Source organism: Notechis scutatus, chromosome 1 (genome assembly GCF_049901735.1).
Source record: "Notechis scutatus isolate UNSWTSFEM ecotype Mainland chromosome 1, rNotScu1.2, whole genome shotgun sequence".
Taxonomy (NCBI): Eukaryota; Metazoa; Chordata; class Lepidosauria; order Squamata; family Elapidae; genus Notechis; species Notechis scutatus.
In genome coordinates, this window is record NC_142009.1 from 20668676 (window position 1) to 20684172 (window position 15497).

The window sequence follows — 15497 nt, forward strand, 5'->3', positions numbered from 1 at the left end:
AGAACAAGAAGGAAAGATGGGAATAGAGCAAGGAAGGAAAAAGAAAGAAAGAGGGGAAGGAAGAAGAAAGGAGAATGAAGAGGGAAAGAAAAAGAAGAAGAAGGAAGGAAGGAAGGAAGGAAGGAAGGAAGGAAGGAAGGAAGGAAGGAAGGAAGGAAGGAAGGAAGGAAGGCTGGAGACAATGGATTCTCCCCAGCCCCACCGGGCCACCACATGTGTCCCCGACACGAGTGACGTCAAGTTGGCCATACCCACCCCCAACCGACACCCCCCACCCCTACCGAGGTCAAACACAACCCTGATGTGGCCCTCAATGAAATTGAGTTTGACACCCCTGCCTTAGAGGGAAAAAAGTATAGTGTATAAAATTGTGTGTGTTATCTAGAAAAAGGACCCCCAGGGTGGGGAGGGGGTTGATGTTCCAGATTGGTTGGAGTAGATGACTTGCAAGGTCCCTTCCAACTCTGCTATTCTGTTCTGTTCTGTTCTGTACTATTCTATTCTATTCTATTCTATTCTATTCTATTCTATTCTATTCTATTCTATTCTATTCTACTCTACTCTACTCTACTCTACTCTACTCTACTCTACTCTACTCTATTCCTATCTCCATTCCCATTCCTATTTCTATTTCTATTCCAATGTTTAGGTTTTCTGCGACTGGTCAATGGCAGCCATCGCTGTGAAGGCCGGGTGGAGATGTTTTATCTGTCTCAGTGGGGGACGGTGTGTGACGATGCGTGGGATCTCAAGGACGTGAAAGTGGTATGTCGGCAGCTTAGCTGTGGAGGTGCCTTGGCAGCCTTCGGAGAAGCTCAGTACGGGCAGGGCAAAGGGTACATTTTCCTGGACAACCTCAAGTGCAAAGGAGACGAAACGTCTCTCCTGCGTTGCTCTCATATCCGCTGGAATGTGCACAACTGCGATCACTCAGAAGACGCCGGAGCCCTCTGCCATCTGCTGTGATGCTGCACTGGAGGTAAGGATGGGAAGTCTGTTGAAGAACCACCCAGAAAGTGGCTATTTCCCTTTTTTGACTGCTAAGCTCCGTCTCAAGCCATTTCCTACCCTGCACAAAAGAGAATACGGGTAGTCCTCAAATTATGATCACCACTGAGCCCCAAAATATCTGTTGCTAAGCAGGACAGTTGTTAAGTGAGTTTTGCCCCATTTTACGACCATCCTTGCCACGGTCGTTAAGTACATCACTGCAGTTGTCAAGTTAATCACGCAGTTGTTAAGTGAATCTGGCTTCTCCACTGGCTTTGCTTGTCAGAAGGTCCCAAAAGGGGATCACAGGATCCAGTGGTGGGATTCAAAAATTTTTACTACTTGGTCTGTGGGCGTGACTTGGTGGTCGTGGCTTGGTGGTCGTGGCTTGGGTGTGGCAGTGGAAGGATACTGCAAAATCCCCATTCCCTCCCCACCCCACTAACCTGCTTTCCAGCTCTGTTCTCCTGTGCAGGGCAACAAAAGAAGACCCAGCCAATCAGCTGGAACTCGGGAGGCAGAGAATAGATGGGGGAGGGGCCAGTCGGAGGTGGTATTTGCCGGTTCTCCTAACTACTCAAAATTTCCACTACCGGTTCTCCAGAACTGGTCAGAACCTGCTGAAGACCACCTTTGATGTGATCCCAGGATACTGCAACTGTCATAAATATGAGCCAGTTGCCAAGCCTCTGGATTTTGATCCCATGACCACGGGGATGCTGCAAAGATCGTCAGTGTGAAAAACAGTCACAAGTCACTTTTTTCAGTGCCATTGTAACTTCAAACGGTAATTATATGAACTGTTGTAAGTCGAGGACTATCTGTATATGCAGATGGGAAATTCCCAGTGAAGTGAAAGAACTGGTGAATAAAATATTCTGAAGTTGATTAGAGTCGTTTGTGGGGGAGATGAATTTAATCTGTCTCTCTTAGTCATGATCTATTTTTTGTTGTTGTTGTTGTTCAGAAGGGTCTGTCTCCAAGTACCAATTGCTGGGGGCCATTTTGGGCAAAAAAATATTGTTTTTGTATTTTACTTTGGGCTTCCCCGAAGGATATAGCCAATCACTCAATGGACTCTTTCGTTTGATCTGCAAAACAGTCCTTCTTCATATAGTTACGTGTTTGTATAGAGTAATCTTCCCAAATCTGGCAATCCTAAAATTTGGTGAACTGTCACTTTCATAATCCCAAATGAGGCTTGATGGGGATTATGGAAATAATTATCAAATATTTTTATGCCACCCAGAGTCACCTTATAGGCAGGGGTGGGATTCAATTTTTTTAACAACCAGTTCTGTGGGCGTGGCTTAGTTGGTGGGCGTGGCTTGGTGGTAATGTGACTGGCTGGGCGTGGCCAACCCAACATCACTCACATCGAGGCACATATCTCCTTGCCTGGCCTCTCATGACTGGGGATGCTGCAATAGTCGTAAGTGTGAAAAATAGTTATAAGTCACTTTTTTCAGTGCCATTGTAACTTTGAATGGTCACTCCACACAAGCAAAGGAGGGGAAAAAAACTCCAGAGAAGTTCCAGAGACAGGAAGTCTAGTCCTGCCAAGAATGTAAAAAGGGTTAATGGAGAGGCAGTTTCTGTAAGCAACACCAGAATGTTTCCTTCCTGCCTTCCTTACAGGATTAGGCCAGTAATTTCTTCTAACAACTGGTTCTCCGAACGGCTTAGAATGTTAACAACCAGTTCTAGCTAATAGGTACGAACCTGTAGAATCCTACCCCTGCTTATAGGGGAGATGGGCAGCATAAAAATTTAATAAATAAATAAATAATTTCACATTTAAGAAGTCCAGCTTGCCCTGTCCTTGGCATTTGATAACTGGAACCATGACAATTAGCAATAATATTTCCATGTACAGATTAAATGATTATAATGCTCAGATGACCCATGACTGAGTTACTGCAGATGCAAAAGTACTATGGAGAATTTCCAATGCTTTCCTTACGTTGTTAGCCACCAGAGTCAATGGCTGTGTTCCCATAATAAATTAAGCCATGCTTTGTTCTCTAAGCGTCAACTGATTGGCTTCACATATCATACAAAACCCAAAATGACAGTTTTATTAACCAGGGTGGCTGGATTCAGACAGTATTCCCAAGCCAAAACAATCTTTTGAGCCCCAATTTGTTGAATAAACCATTGTGACAGGTACAGACCTATTGTTGAGCTATAACAAATAGGTTTAAATTTCACTAGAAGGGTCTACGAGGGGATCAAAGTCTGAAGGACCATATTCTTGCAGATTTTTTTACCTCTTCTTCTCCTGTGGAGGCTGGTGCATCACACGCTAACAGAAGCAAAGAACATTATGCCATAGTGTGATATGGGAAGTAAGCCAAAAGCTCCATCAGCCTTCTCCTCCTTTTCAAACTGAACTAGAGGAGTAAAAACTTCGTGGGGTGCTTTGCATGGATGAATCTTAAAGTCCACATCCCCATGAAAGCATCTCTGTGCAATGCCGGGGTGCCCTCCTTCCAGCTGGGCTGCTGATGTGACAATAAAGTTCACCCAACAAAGCTAACTGAGTTCCAGTTAACACACCCAATGGAATCAAAACTCTGAGGCAGACATCTTCCTCAAAGTATAGATTTATTAGGCATGTCATATTGGCACATCTGCCGGAAACTTGACTCTGAAGGAGTTTTCCCCACCCAAATCAAACCCCAAAGTTCTTTAGTTTAGTTTACTTTATTGTCATTGTACCTCGTACAACAAAATCAAACACCATCTTCAGTGCACATCATGACCATGAAAATATACACAAAGACACATCCTTCACCCTTCACACATTGAACCGGAAACCCCCAACACCACACCAACATGTAAACAAGCTAAATTCACTACTAACATGGGCAACATCCTGCCCACACGCTTTTATCTTTCTTGGTGACTTCAATCTACCTCATATTAACTGGACCCTAAACGAATGTACAACTGAACCCATACATGCAACCTTCTACAATGCCGTTACAAATCTGGGACTGGAACAACTAGTAACCAACAACACTAGACTAAACAACTGCCTCGATCTCATCTTCTGCAATAGGTTGAATTTAATTTACGGAATACAAACTAAAGAACTCTTTTCCAACAGTGACCACAATATGATTGACTTTTGTCTCAACATATGCCCACACAAAAATCATCACAATGATGTAATCCCCAATTATAACTTCAAAAAAAGCAACTATGATCTTATAGACAACGATCTCTCATCCCTTGATTGGCAATCTCTATTCACTGGATGAAGACCATTACAACATATTTTTACTTGAAGTCAAAAGAGTCATCAAACTATACGTACCAACAACAACTCCCAAAACAAAAAAAACAGATTACCCATAACAATAAGGAAGCTTCAATCCAAAAAGAGACCACTCTGGCGGAAAAACAAATCTTGTCACATTGCCAACTTCAAAAGCCGATACAAAAATTTATGCCACCAGATAAAAACTGAATGCACCAATTATCACATTAAACAAGAGGAAAACCTTCTACGCACCAATTCCACCCACACTTTCTACAATTTTGCAAACAACAAACTAAAAGACTCAAGGTCCATTCCACCCCTGATAGGACCTAATGGTAAAGACTGCAATGACGACACCATTAAAGCCAACATCTTTAACACATTCTTTGGCTCAGGATATATAAACAGCAATGGATCATGCCCAGTATTTCCTAGCCAAACCACAGAAAACTACAATGATCTAATACATATCAATTTTACAGAAAACAATGTTGAAAAAAACACCATGCAGTCTAAAACCATCTCTATTATCTATTGGACCGGATGGAATATGTGCCTACTTCTTAAAAAAGCTATCCACTGCCATAGCCAAACCTCTAAGCATAATCTTTGAAAAATCTTTCAGGACCAGCTCCTTGCCTAACCTACGGTCACAAGCCACGGTCATCCCCATCTTCAAAAAGGGAGACCCCAGCCTAGTTGAAAATTACAGACAAATCTTCTTATCTGCGTCACCTGTAAAGTCATGGAATCAATTATTAACCAATCCATTATCCTCCACTTAGAGACAAACAACCTATTCTCCAATAAACAATTTGGTTTCAGAAAAAAACTATCCTGTAATCTGCAACTCTTACACTGCAAAAACATATGGACTATACAACTCGATCAGGGCAAAACAATAGACGCAATCTACATAGACTTCTGTAAAGCCTTTGTTTCAGTGGTACACGACAAGCTACTCCTAAAACTAAAATCTTATGGTATCTCTGGACAACTGCATAACTGGATAGAAGCATTCCTGGCAAACAGACAACAAATGGTCAAAATTGGGAGCGTCCTATCAAATTCTGTGCCTGTCAATAGTGGTGTTCCCCAAGGCAGTGTTCTAGGACCAACTCTCTTCATACTCTACATAAATGACCTCTGTGATCATATTAAGAGCAACTGCGTTCTTTTCACTGATGATGTAAAGCTGTTCAATACCACAGTCAATATTGCTACCCTTCAAAAAGATCTTGACTATGTATCAGAATGGTTAAACAAATGGCAACTTCAAATCTCAACAAATAAATGCTCTCTCCTACATACTGGCAAAAAAAATCAGAAAATAAAATACAAGCTGAATAGTCAAGACCTTGTTGATGATCCAAGCTCTGTAAAGGATTTGGAATACTCATCTCTAATGATCTAAGTGCTAGAGCCCACTGTAACTACATAGCCAAAAAGGCGTTAAGAGTTGTTAACCTAATCCTATGTAGCTTTTTCTCTGGTAATATCACACTACTAACTAGAGCATACAAAACATTTGCTAGACCAATACTCGAATACAGCTCATCAGTCTGGAACCCACATTACGTATCTGATATTAGCACAGTTGAGAAAGTCCAGAAATATTTCACAAGAAGAGTTCTCCATTCCTCTACTCGTTGTAGAATACCTTATGCCACCAGACTTGAAATTCTAGACCTAGAAAACCTTGAATTAAGCCGTCTTCAGTCTGATCTAAGTATGTGTATAAAATCATACATTGCAATGACTTACCTGTCAATACTTCAGCTTCAACCGTAACAACACAAGAGCACACAACAGATACAAACTCAAGGTTAACTGCACCATACTTGATTGCAGGAAATACGACTTCAGCAACAGAGTGGTCAATGTCTGGAATACTCTACCTGACTCTATGGTTTTTTCCCCAAACCCCAAAAACTTTAACCTTAGACTGTCTACTATTGACCTCACCCCTTTCCTAAGAGGTCTGTAGAGGGTTTGCATGAGTGCACCAACGTGCCTACCGTCCCTGTCCTATTGTTTCTTTTATTTTTCTTATATGTACCCATTTCATGTATTCATAACTATGTATATACTTATACCTATTATCTTGTAAGCGATTGACAAATCAAAATAAATAATTAAAAAACCCACTGCACTATACAGCAGAATTCAAAAGAGTTACTGCCCTGGGACAGAAGCTGTTTTTCAGCCTATTTGTTCTTGTTTTTATTATTCTGTACCATCCGCCAGATAGTAATAGTTCAAAAAAAGGGTTCCCAGGATGAGATGGATCTTTGAGAATGTTTTGAACTTTCTTAAGGCAGCGGGAGCTATAAAGCTCTTCCAAAGAGGGGAGAGGGCAATCAATGATCTTCTGGGCAATGACATTAACCCTTTGCAGTGCTTTCCTATCTGCCACTGTGCAATTGGCAAACCATACAGAGGTGCAGTATGTTAAAATGCTCTCTATGGTGCAGTGGTAGAAGGTCACCAGTAGTTTTTCATTCAGTTGTTGTTTTCTGAGAAGTCTCAGGTAGTATAATCTCTGCTGGGCCCTTTTGACCAGGGCTGCAATGTGGGCACCCAGGTCAGGTCCTCTTTTAGGGTACACCCAGAAACTTAAAACTGGGCACTTGCTCCACTCGGTCTCCATTGATAAGCAAGGGCTGGATGTCTGATCTGTTCCTTCTATAATCCACTATAATCCAAAATTCTTTCCCCTCAGATCACATGTCCGTCACCTGGTTCAATCAGGTAAGAGCCATCATCTTGGCTGGCTTTGGTCAACACCTCTCCAACACCTGGCAGAGTGTCCTTGGCTCCCACGGGAAAGAATGTTCTTTTGGCTACACATCCCTCAGCTATCTCTGTCTCTGTCTCTGTCTCTGTCTCTGTCTCTCTCTCTGTCTCTCTGTCTCTCTCTCTCTCTCTCTCTCTCTCACACACACACACACACACAGTTCCAACCAGCCTTGCAGTGGCAGCTCTGAAGATGCTCCTAAAATGGCTCCAACTTAAAAAATGGCTTCAGGGCTGATACTGTATTTTATGAACTCATTTTCTTGAAGTCAGGAAAACCATCACACTGGCTATCAAGGGCTTACCTTGACTTTTCCCAGAGTGCGTTGCCTTCACTGTGCAAAACCCAAACACGAGGTGGAGTGCACACCCACAGATGTAAACTACTAAGTCAGAACTGTTTGTGGCTTAATGGGATGAGTAACGCAACCATATTTTTAAAAAGTTTCTTAAGTTGTTCTAGTATTAGATCGCAGCTCAATCTGCTTAGAGCTGTATTTTGTTTTGTTTTCCAGATGAAATTCATAGACTTCCAGGTCTGCATCAACTGTAAGAATCCGAACTTCCTCCATGCATGTCCAAAGTCTTCCTGCTGGAATGGTGACTTCTCAGTGACTTTTGTCTGTGTGATTTCCTGCAAACACGACTCTCTACCTGGGCTCTGCAGCACTTCAGATTCCATTCCAAAAAGTTGCTTCAGAGGATACAGAAGTACAGATACAGCATTTGCCTGCAGCACTTTAAAGCATCCATGTCTTTTCCTGGGATCTCATGGTTACCCCTTGTGCCTACCATGTGATCTTGGAAAAGGATATCGCTGCTTTAAAAGGTCACAGACAAGTGCTATGTTCTCATTCCTGTTTACCCCAAAGCATTGTTTTCAAGTTAAATCTGAAACATGACCATCTCAGTGTGCAGTTAATTTATGAACCAGATTGGACAAATCCCCGACAGATCTTCAGAAATCTTTTATCCCAGCATATGATGTATCTTCTAGTCTGTCATTTTGATATTGGGGTGTTGTTGTTTTTTCTCTGAATGTAGGGTTTCTTCTTTTGGTGTGTACTTGTTTTTTTTATGGTGGCTCCTCAGGACAAATGTATCTTCTTAATTCTTCCAGGCAAAAATAAGTTTCGGGTGTGCAAAGTTTAACTTTTTAATAAGGATGGTTTGTGCTCCATGGATAAGTGGAAGAGTCAGCGTGAGGTGGCAGCTAGAGGTGGGAAAACAGAATGCCTGGAACAGAATCCTGGGTGAAGCTGGAAGAGTAGAGCCAGACACGTAGAGCAGCAAAATATTCAATGCCTATCTTCCCATAGAGTGGAGGGAAAAGTGGCCATAAGAGGTTGAGTTTTTTAAAAGGACATTTTGGATGCGTAGGAATGAAGGATCAAATGTGTATGAAAATGTTAAACAGTTTTTTAAACTTGGTCACGGTGCCCAGCTGCAGCCCAATATACCCAGAAACCAAAATCAGAGTCACAGTGAGTGTGTGCCTTATACTCACGTTTGAAGAGAGCTAATGTTATTGTGTTAGCCTTTCCCATATTGCTGGTGAGCAGTCTTTCAGCTCCAGATAAAACATGTGACGCCTTACCAAAAAAAAAAAGGCTCTCCAGGGCACCCTCCCCTTTGTCACCAGCTGCCTAATGAAATTCGTATGCCATTATGCAAAGACCCAGCTCCCTTGAGAAGTCCATAATGGTAAGAAAGGAGGGGAGGAAAGAGACGAAGAGGACAACCAGCTATAGGCGTATGGACTTGATTACAGCCATGGATGGATGCACCCTTGGGAGACCTGAAGGGCTAGGCCGGGGACAGATCATCCTGATGAAGGTCTGTCTGAGTTAATGCTGCATAATCGAATCAATCAATCAATCAAAATAGACATTGCTCCAAGATCCAACTCAGATTGTGAGGTAATATTCTAGCGTGCAGACCATTTCAGCCAAGCTGTGCAATTAGCAGAAATAAGACAGGTTAGCTTGACGAGTGAGGTTGTTTTCTTTGTATTGTTTTCTTATTTTTTTAAAAACAACAACAACAACAACAGCAACAACAACCCAACGATTTGTATAAAAGGTGGACAGAATGTAGTTTTGGAGTGAAAGCGGTTATTTATTCCCCTCTGAAATCCTTGCAAGGATAGGGAATTCCTGGCTCTGCAAATGTTGCTAAGCCAAGGTGAATAGAATTTGGCTTATAGCATCTTCTATGCCTAGAGCAGCGGCCCCCAACATTTTGTACGTCAGCTCCATGGAGAGACGTTTTTCCGTGGACCGGAGGAGGCATGGTTTCATGTGCTGCCTATAGCCCGTGGATGGGGCTTCGCTTGTTTGTTTGTGGCCTGGTTTCTGGCATGGCATGGCCAGTGTATTGGTCCAGGGGGCGAGGGTTGGGGACCCCTGAGCTAGAGCTATTCAAACTAAGTTGCAAAATTCCAGGTGACCACCAGAGGGCCTCAAAGGAATATAGAAAATTCTCATTCTTTTGCTGCTATCTAGTGGTGATTCAAATGTTTGCAACCCAGATTTAGTACCCCTCAAACCACACAGTTCTCATTGTGAAGTCCTTGATGCTCTCTGAGCTTCGTGGTTTGCTTGTAGACCTTTCATTGCCAAACTAGGCAACAACATCCTATTAGAGTATGGGGTTTGCTCCAAACTATCTCATTATTTGAACAGCTCTCAGCTACAAAACATGGCTTAGATCTGCTGAAATAAGATTTGGAGCTTTTTTTGTGTGTGTACAAAAACTGAAGTCAGACCTATCATTCAAGTAGAAAGCAATACTTTAATCAAGGGACTACCAAGGAACAAAACACACTCCCAGCAAAACAGGATGGGTAAATTACAGTTAATCCTCGATTTAAGACTGGTCACTTAAGTGATTGTTCAAAGTTACAATGGATCCAAAAAAATGAGATCTCTTTGAGACCCTGATTCAAAGTTCTGATGTTGGAGTGGGACATTGTGGGCACTTGGCAACTGGCCCACATTTATGGCTATTTGCCAATGCCCTGTGATCACTTGATCACAATTTACTTTTTTTTTTTTTTGTCAGAAACAGGTGTTTACTTCCAATTTCCAACTAAAAACAGCGATTGCAGATGTGTTTGCTTAATGATGGCAGCATTCACTTTATGATTGCCCATGTTTACTTAATTTGGCCCAGTGTTGCGATGACCCACTTCATGACAGGCACGACTTAACAACTTTGTTCGACTTCTATTACAGTCATAAGTCAGGGACTACCTGTAAACTCCCTGTTTACAGGTAGACAGGTAATGAAACACCTGCAAGCAAACAACCAAGTTCAGAGGGCTCCAAGGACCCACAGATCAATGCTGTGCTGCATTCTCTTCTATTGGAACCATTCTCATTGTGGTTTTTTTTTGTCTTCAAAAGGGACTTCCTTTGGAGTACTGAGGCTTGTGCACAATCAAACGTGGGTAGAGGACTGAGTCATTCAATTCCACCAAGGTGCCAGTTTGCGTATAAATGGTGTTTCCATTGTACATAGGATTTAAATTACTTTTCAATGACCTAAACAAAGTCATTGCTGAATAGAATTTGACTACTTTTAAGGAAGACAGATCTGCAGTCTGATCTACAAGGTGGGTGGTAGAAATGAGGCAAAGGAGGGAACAGAATATTACATAGAGTGTTTCAATGCAGGTGTTTAGTTAAAAAAAAAGAAGTTTCAACATCCAACTATGTAATTCTGTATATGTCATTTTGCAAAAGGAGGATGTGAAAAGGTGCTTTTATATAATACAGTGTTCATATTCCATATTGTCATTTTTTTTCTTACCAGTTTTTGTTTTGAATAAATAAAGGCCCTTGAAAAGGTGGTTGTGATTCAGCATTATGTATTTGCCGCCACACCGACAGGACTTGAATGATTAGGGCATTGTTCATTTTTATGGTTGTTCAGGTAGTTTCAGAGCAAAGAGGAGGCTGAACTCTGATCCGTGTTACATCCAGACTGCAGTCCTTTCTCTGGTAGAGCAGAGTAGAACACACAGATGATCCTTGACTTATCACCACAATTGAGCCCAAAATTTCTGCCACTAAACAAGATGGGATAAGTGAGTTTTGCCCCGTTTTATGACTTTCCTTGCCACAGTTGTTAAGCGAATCACTGCAGGTGTTAAGTTAGTCACACAATTGTTATGTGAATCTGGCTTCCCCATTGATTTTGCTTCTGACAGGAGCTTTATCCATTTAATCATTCTCACTCAAGGAGTGTAGTGGTCATGAAGTTACAACACTGGGCTGACGAATCAGTTTGAGACCTGTTTGAGGCCTCATGTTTGAGATCCATTACTGGTGTGGGGCGGGTGAGCTCCCATCACATGCTCCAGCTCTGGTTGACCTAGCAGTTTGAAAGCAGGTGACCGCAAGTAGATAAATGGGTACCATTTCATTGGCAACTTTACAAGGATGCGAAAGGAGCCCCCAACCGGGCAACAGTGATGCCACTTGCAAATCCTTTCACCGCAGAAGCACACAGAAGTAATAGTATCTTTCTCACTGTCAGGAAATTCCTCCTTATTTCCAGGTAAATATCACTTATGATAAGCTTCCACTTCTTCTTGTTCTCTGGAAAACAAATCAACCTCCTCTTCCTTGTGGCAGCCCTTCAAGTACTGGAAGATTGTCAGGTCTCCCCTAAGTTTTCTCTTTGTTCAGCTGAACATAGCTAGTTCCTTAGCTATTCTTCCTTAGCTATGAATATTAGTTTTGGACTTGCGTCCTCCAGAATGATGAAAGATGCAAAAAGTCAACAGAGACAGTGTAGGAAAAGCAGTTAAGGTACACTTTTATTTAATGCATCCTTATTATTGGCCTTTTATTATGGAGAAGGTGTAAAATAGGACACTTTTGGTCCTATCAAAAACCCTTGCTTTGCACATGATGCACTGTGATTTGATTATGTTTGGACAGCACACGTCAACATTTATCACTTTCTTTCTGTCAGCAAAACAGTTCAGACTGACCATCGGAGGGTAGGAAATATGGCATCCTACGCATGTAAAAATTCTCAAATATGCTTCACTTATAAGAGTGTTTTTCAAACTGGGCAACTTTAAGATGTGTGGAGTTCACCTCCCAGAATTGTGGAATTCTACACTTTATTTAAAGTTGCCAAGAGTGAAAAAGACAATCTCTAAGAAAGCTGGAATACGTTCCTTTCTTTAGGATACTTTCCTGATGTTCTTTCAACTAATACAATCATGAGTTAAATGCAGCTTGTCCTGGGACTACCAATACAAGCATGGCTTTCTCCAGTTGTATTTGTGTGTGTGTGTCTGTGTGTGTCTGTGTGTGTGTGTGTAAGAGAGAGAGAGAGGGAAAGGGAGGGAGGGAGAGAGAGAGAGAGAACTACAGCTCCCATCAGCTCCAATTCCTAATCCAGTGTTCTCGCTGACCGTGGATCACATAGTCTAAGAAACAGCTTCTAAATTGGAAAAGGGAGCTCTGGAAAATTGCAGATGGTGAAGGCTATTGCAACATACAGGCTTGGTGAGATTCTATAATTGAAGCTTGATGGAAGAAGAGGGGCTCCATTACATTGCAATAGAACTCGTGTCTGACTGTAACAATAGTTTCTCAGACTGTCCGATTTTCAGGAGACGGTTGTGTGAAGAGCCAGATGCAGGCATCTCCATTATCACCAAAAAAAAAAATCTGCCTGCTTACTGGATCACTCGAATGCTGTGAGAAGGAAAATCAGAAAGTCTCTGTCTTAAAAAAACACAGGGAATATATTAGTTCTAAACGGAAGGTAGTTGCCAAGTCCATCCAATCAAAACCTGATTTTGCATATAAAAGGGGGGCAGGGTTTGCACAGTGTGGCTGATATCTTAACTATTTTTCCTCTTCCCCTCCTGACACCCTTCCCTGATCAGTGCTTTGCAAGGAAAAGAAAGCAACTGATCTAGTTAACCAGCTAACAAGGCTGTGGGAGAAGCATCTTCCAGAAATGGGAAAATGCTGAAGGAGCCAGTGTTCTGCTTTATAATAAAGCCCAAAAGCCCTGGAATGGGATTTAACACTAGAGAGAAGAGAGAGAGAGACAATAGCAGCCAAACTGCAAGGCAGCATTGACAAGGGGGGGCAGGGTGTACCCCGAATGGGAACAATGCCCATTTCTCCTGGGATTGAACTGATTTTCCCCCTGCATCAGCTTTGATGTCGGCTGCTCGATTTGCCTGGATCAATAGCATCGATTAGTTCCTGCTTCATCATCTCTTAGCAGGAAATGGTGGTTGGGGCAGGCGCAGAGGGAGAGAGCAAGGAATAAATATTTCACAAGGTCTGAAGCCGAGCTGGAGGTTATTTTCAGGCTGGATTTACAGCCTGTCCGAAATCAGGACAAGCCAGCGAGCAGGAGGGGGCCCATTAACAGGGTGATTCATCCCCAGTGAGAACCTCGGAACGTTCCAGACTGTCTCCTGCTATTCTCTTCCCAAATGTTCCAGTTTCCAGGTTCAAGAAAGAAGAACTCTCGAATCTGCCTTCCTCTCCTCACCAAAAGTGCAAACCCTGGAGAGATTTAACATCACCTTGGAAGAAAACCGAGGTGCTCTTGCATTTACGTCTCATCCCCAACCATCCACCCTCACCCCTATCTCTACTATGGAAGATTCTCCTCTATCTGTGTCTGTGGAGATTCTCAATAATCCAGGTCATGGTTGTCCCAAATGTGTTTTTTTCAAGAGGCACCAGAACTTTCTTATTTTTCTTTGAAGACCATTCACTTCTCATCCAAGAAGCTTCTTCAGCTCTGACAGGATAGTGGGGAATGGAAGGATTTGCATTCCTTGCAGACAGCTGGTTATTTGCATTCTTTTAGAGAGTCCTTGAGGCCACTTGGAGGTTTATCTGTGTCCTCAGGGTCACCTGAGTGGTGCAAAAGGGTGTGGAGCTTTCTTGGAATTGCTGAAAGGACAGTGTTGTAGACAGCAAATAGAAGATATTGTATCCCTCCCCCTCTGTTGAGAAAGGGACGTTCAATTTTAACAGAGATGGCCTCTTTGACCCCCTCTTTCAAACCAGCAGTCGTCTCTGTCCAAAATGTGGACTTTGCTGTCTTCAAAAGTGTGGCTCTATCTCTATCCCCTATCTGCTGGAAATGCATTTGTGGCTGTTACAGTGACTGTTCATGAACTCGTAAGTGCTTCTTTAATTTAGAATTAGAATTCTTTATGGGCCAAGTGTGGTTGGACACACAAGGAATTTGCCTTGGTGCAAATGCTCTCAGTGTACATAAAAGAAAAGATACATTCGTCAAGAGTCAAGAATCATAAGGTGCAACGCTTAATGATAGTCATAGAGTACAATAAGCAATCAAATCATACTAGGAAACAGTCAATATAAATCGTAAGGGTACAAGCAACAAAGTCACAGTCATACAGTCACAAGTGGGAGGGGATGGGTGATAAGGAGTGATGAGAAGATTAACAGTAATAGCAGTGCAGACTTTGTAATAGTTGAACAGTGTTGAGGGAATTATTTGTTTAGCAGAGTGATGGCTTTGGGGGAAAAACTGTCCTTGTGTCTAGTTGTTCTGGTGTGCAGTGCTCTATAGCGTCGTTTTGAGAGGAGTTGAAACAGTTTATGTCTGGGATGTGAGGGGTCTGTAAGTATTTTCACAGCCCTCTTTTTGACTTGTGCAGTATACAGGTCCTTGATTGAAGGCAGGTTAGTAGTAATAGTTTTTAAAGTAATTTTAAAAAGTCCAATGCATACAATCTTCAGAAGATTTAATTTTACAATGGGTCTTGTAATTACGGAAAAAAGGTTACGGCACAAATACAATAAAAATCTAGATCAACAGTAGCAAATGCTTGTTGCGACACATTTTTCTCCCCAGCCTCAAATTTGCTGTGTGCGGTGCTTGTGCCCAGGAAGTATGCCCTTATCAAGCATACTTCCTTCTAACTCTGTCTTCTCTTCATTTTCCACTCTCACTCAAAAGACCTCCTAAAACACTCCTTAGCCTCTGAGCAGGTTGAATTATCATGTTTTGAAATTTTCAAAGCGTCCCCTAGTTACTCTTGGAGAATATATTAATAATATACATGTGGAATTAATCATTAATAATCCACATTGAATAACAGTAGTTGTACAGAAATGTTTTACAGTGCCCACCCAAACAAGTCTCCAAAAAGGACTTACGTTTGCATATAACACAGATTAATACATTTTGCATATGTTAAATATTACCTAGCAGTAATTACTACAAAATAAATTGAAGCATCTTGGTTTTGCTTGATTAGCCAAGCCGTACGAACTCTGTGCCTGTTTTCTGGTCTTTTTCAACATTTTCTGGAATTTGCACCACAAATGGTGAGGCTTTCTTTCTTTCTTTCTTTTTAATAGCCACTGTAGTAATCCTGTGGATATACAAACAGGCAGATAGGATCAAAAATGAC

At 41.9% G+C, this 15497-nt stretch overlaps 1 protein-coding gene across 1 annotated transcript in view; it reads left to right on the plus strand.

Annotated features, from left to right (window-relative positions):
- The window catches only part of SSC4D (scavenger receptor cysteine rich family member with 4 domains), a 32041-nt gene extending 24048 nt beyond the window's left edge, over positions 1–7993 (plus strand). The window contains exons 10-11 of the mRNA XM_087957962.1: positions 650–979; positions 7570–7993. Of these exons, the coding sequence (XP_087814088.1) occupies positions 650–966 (317 nt within the window). The 3' untranslated portion in view covers positions 967–979; positions 7570–7993. The remainder of the gene's footprint in view (positions 1–649; positions 980–7569) is intronic.
- Positions 7994–15497: the final 7504 nt, after the last annotated feature.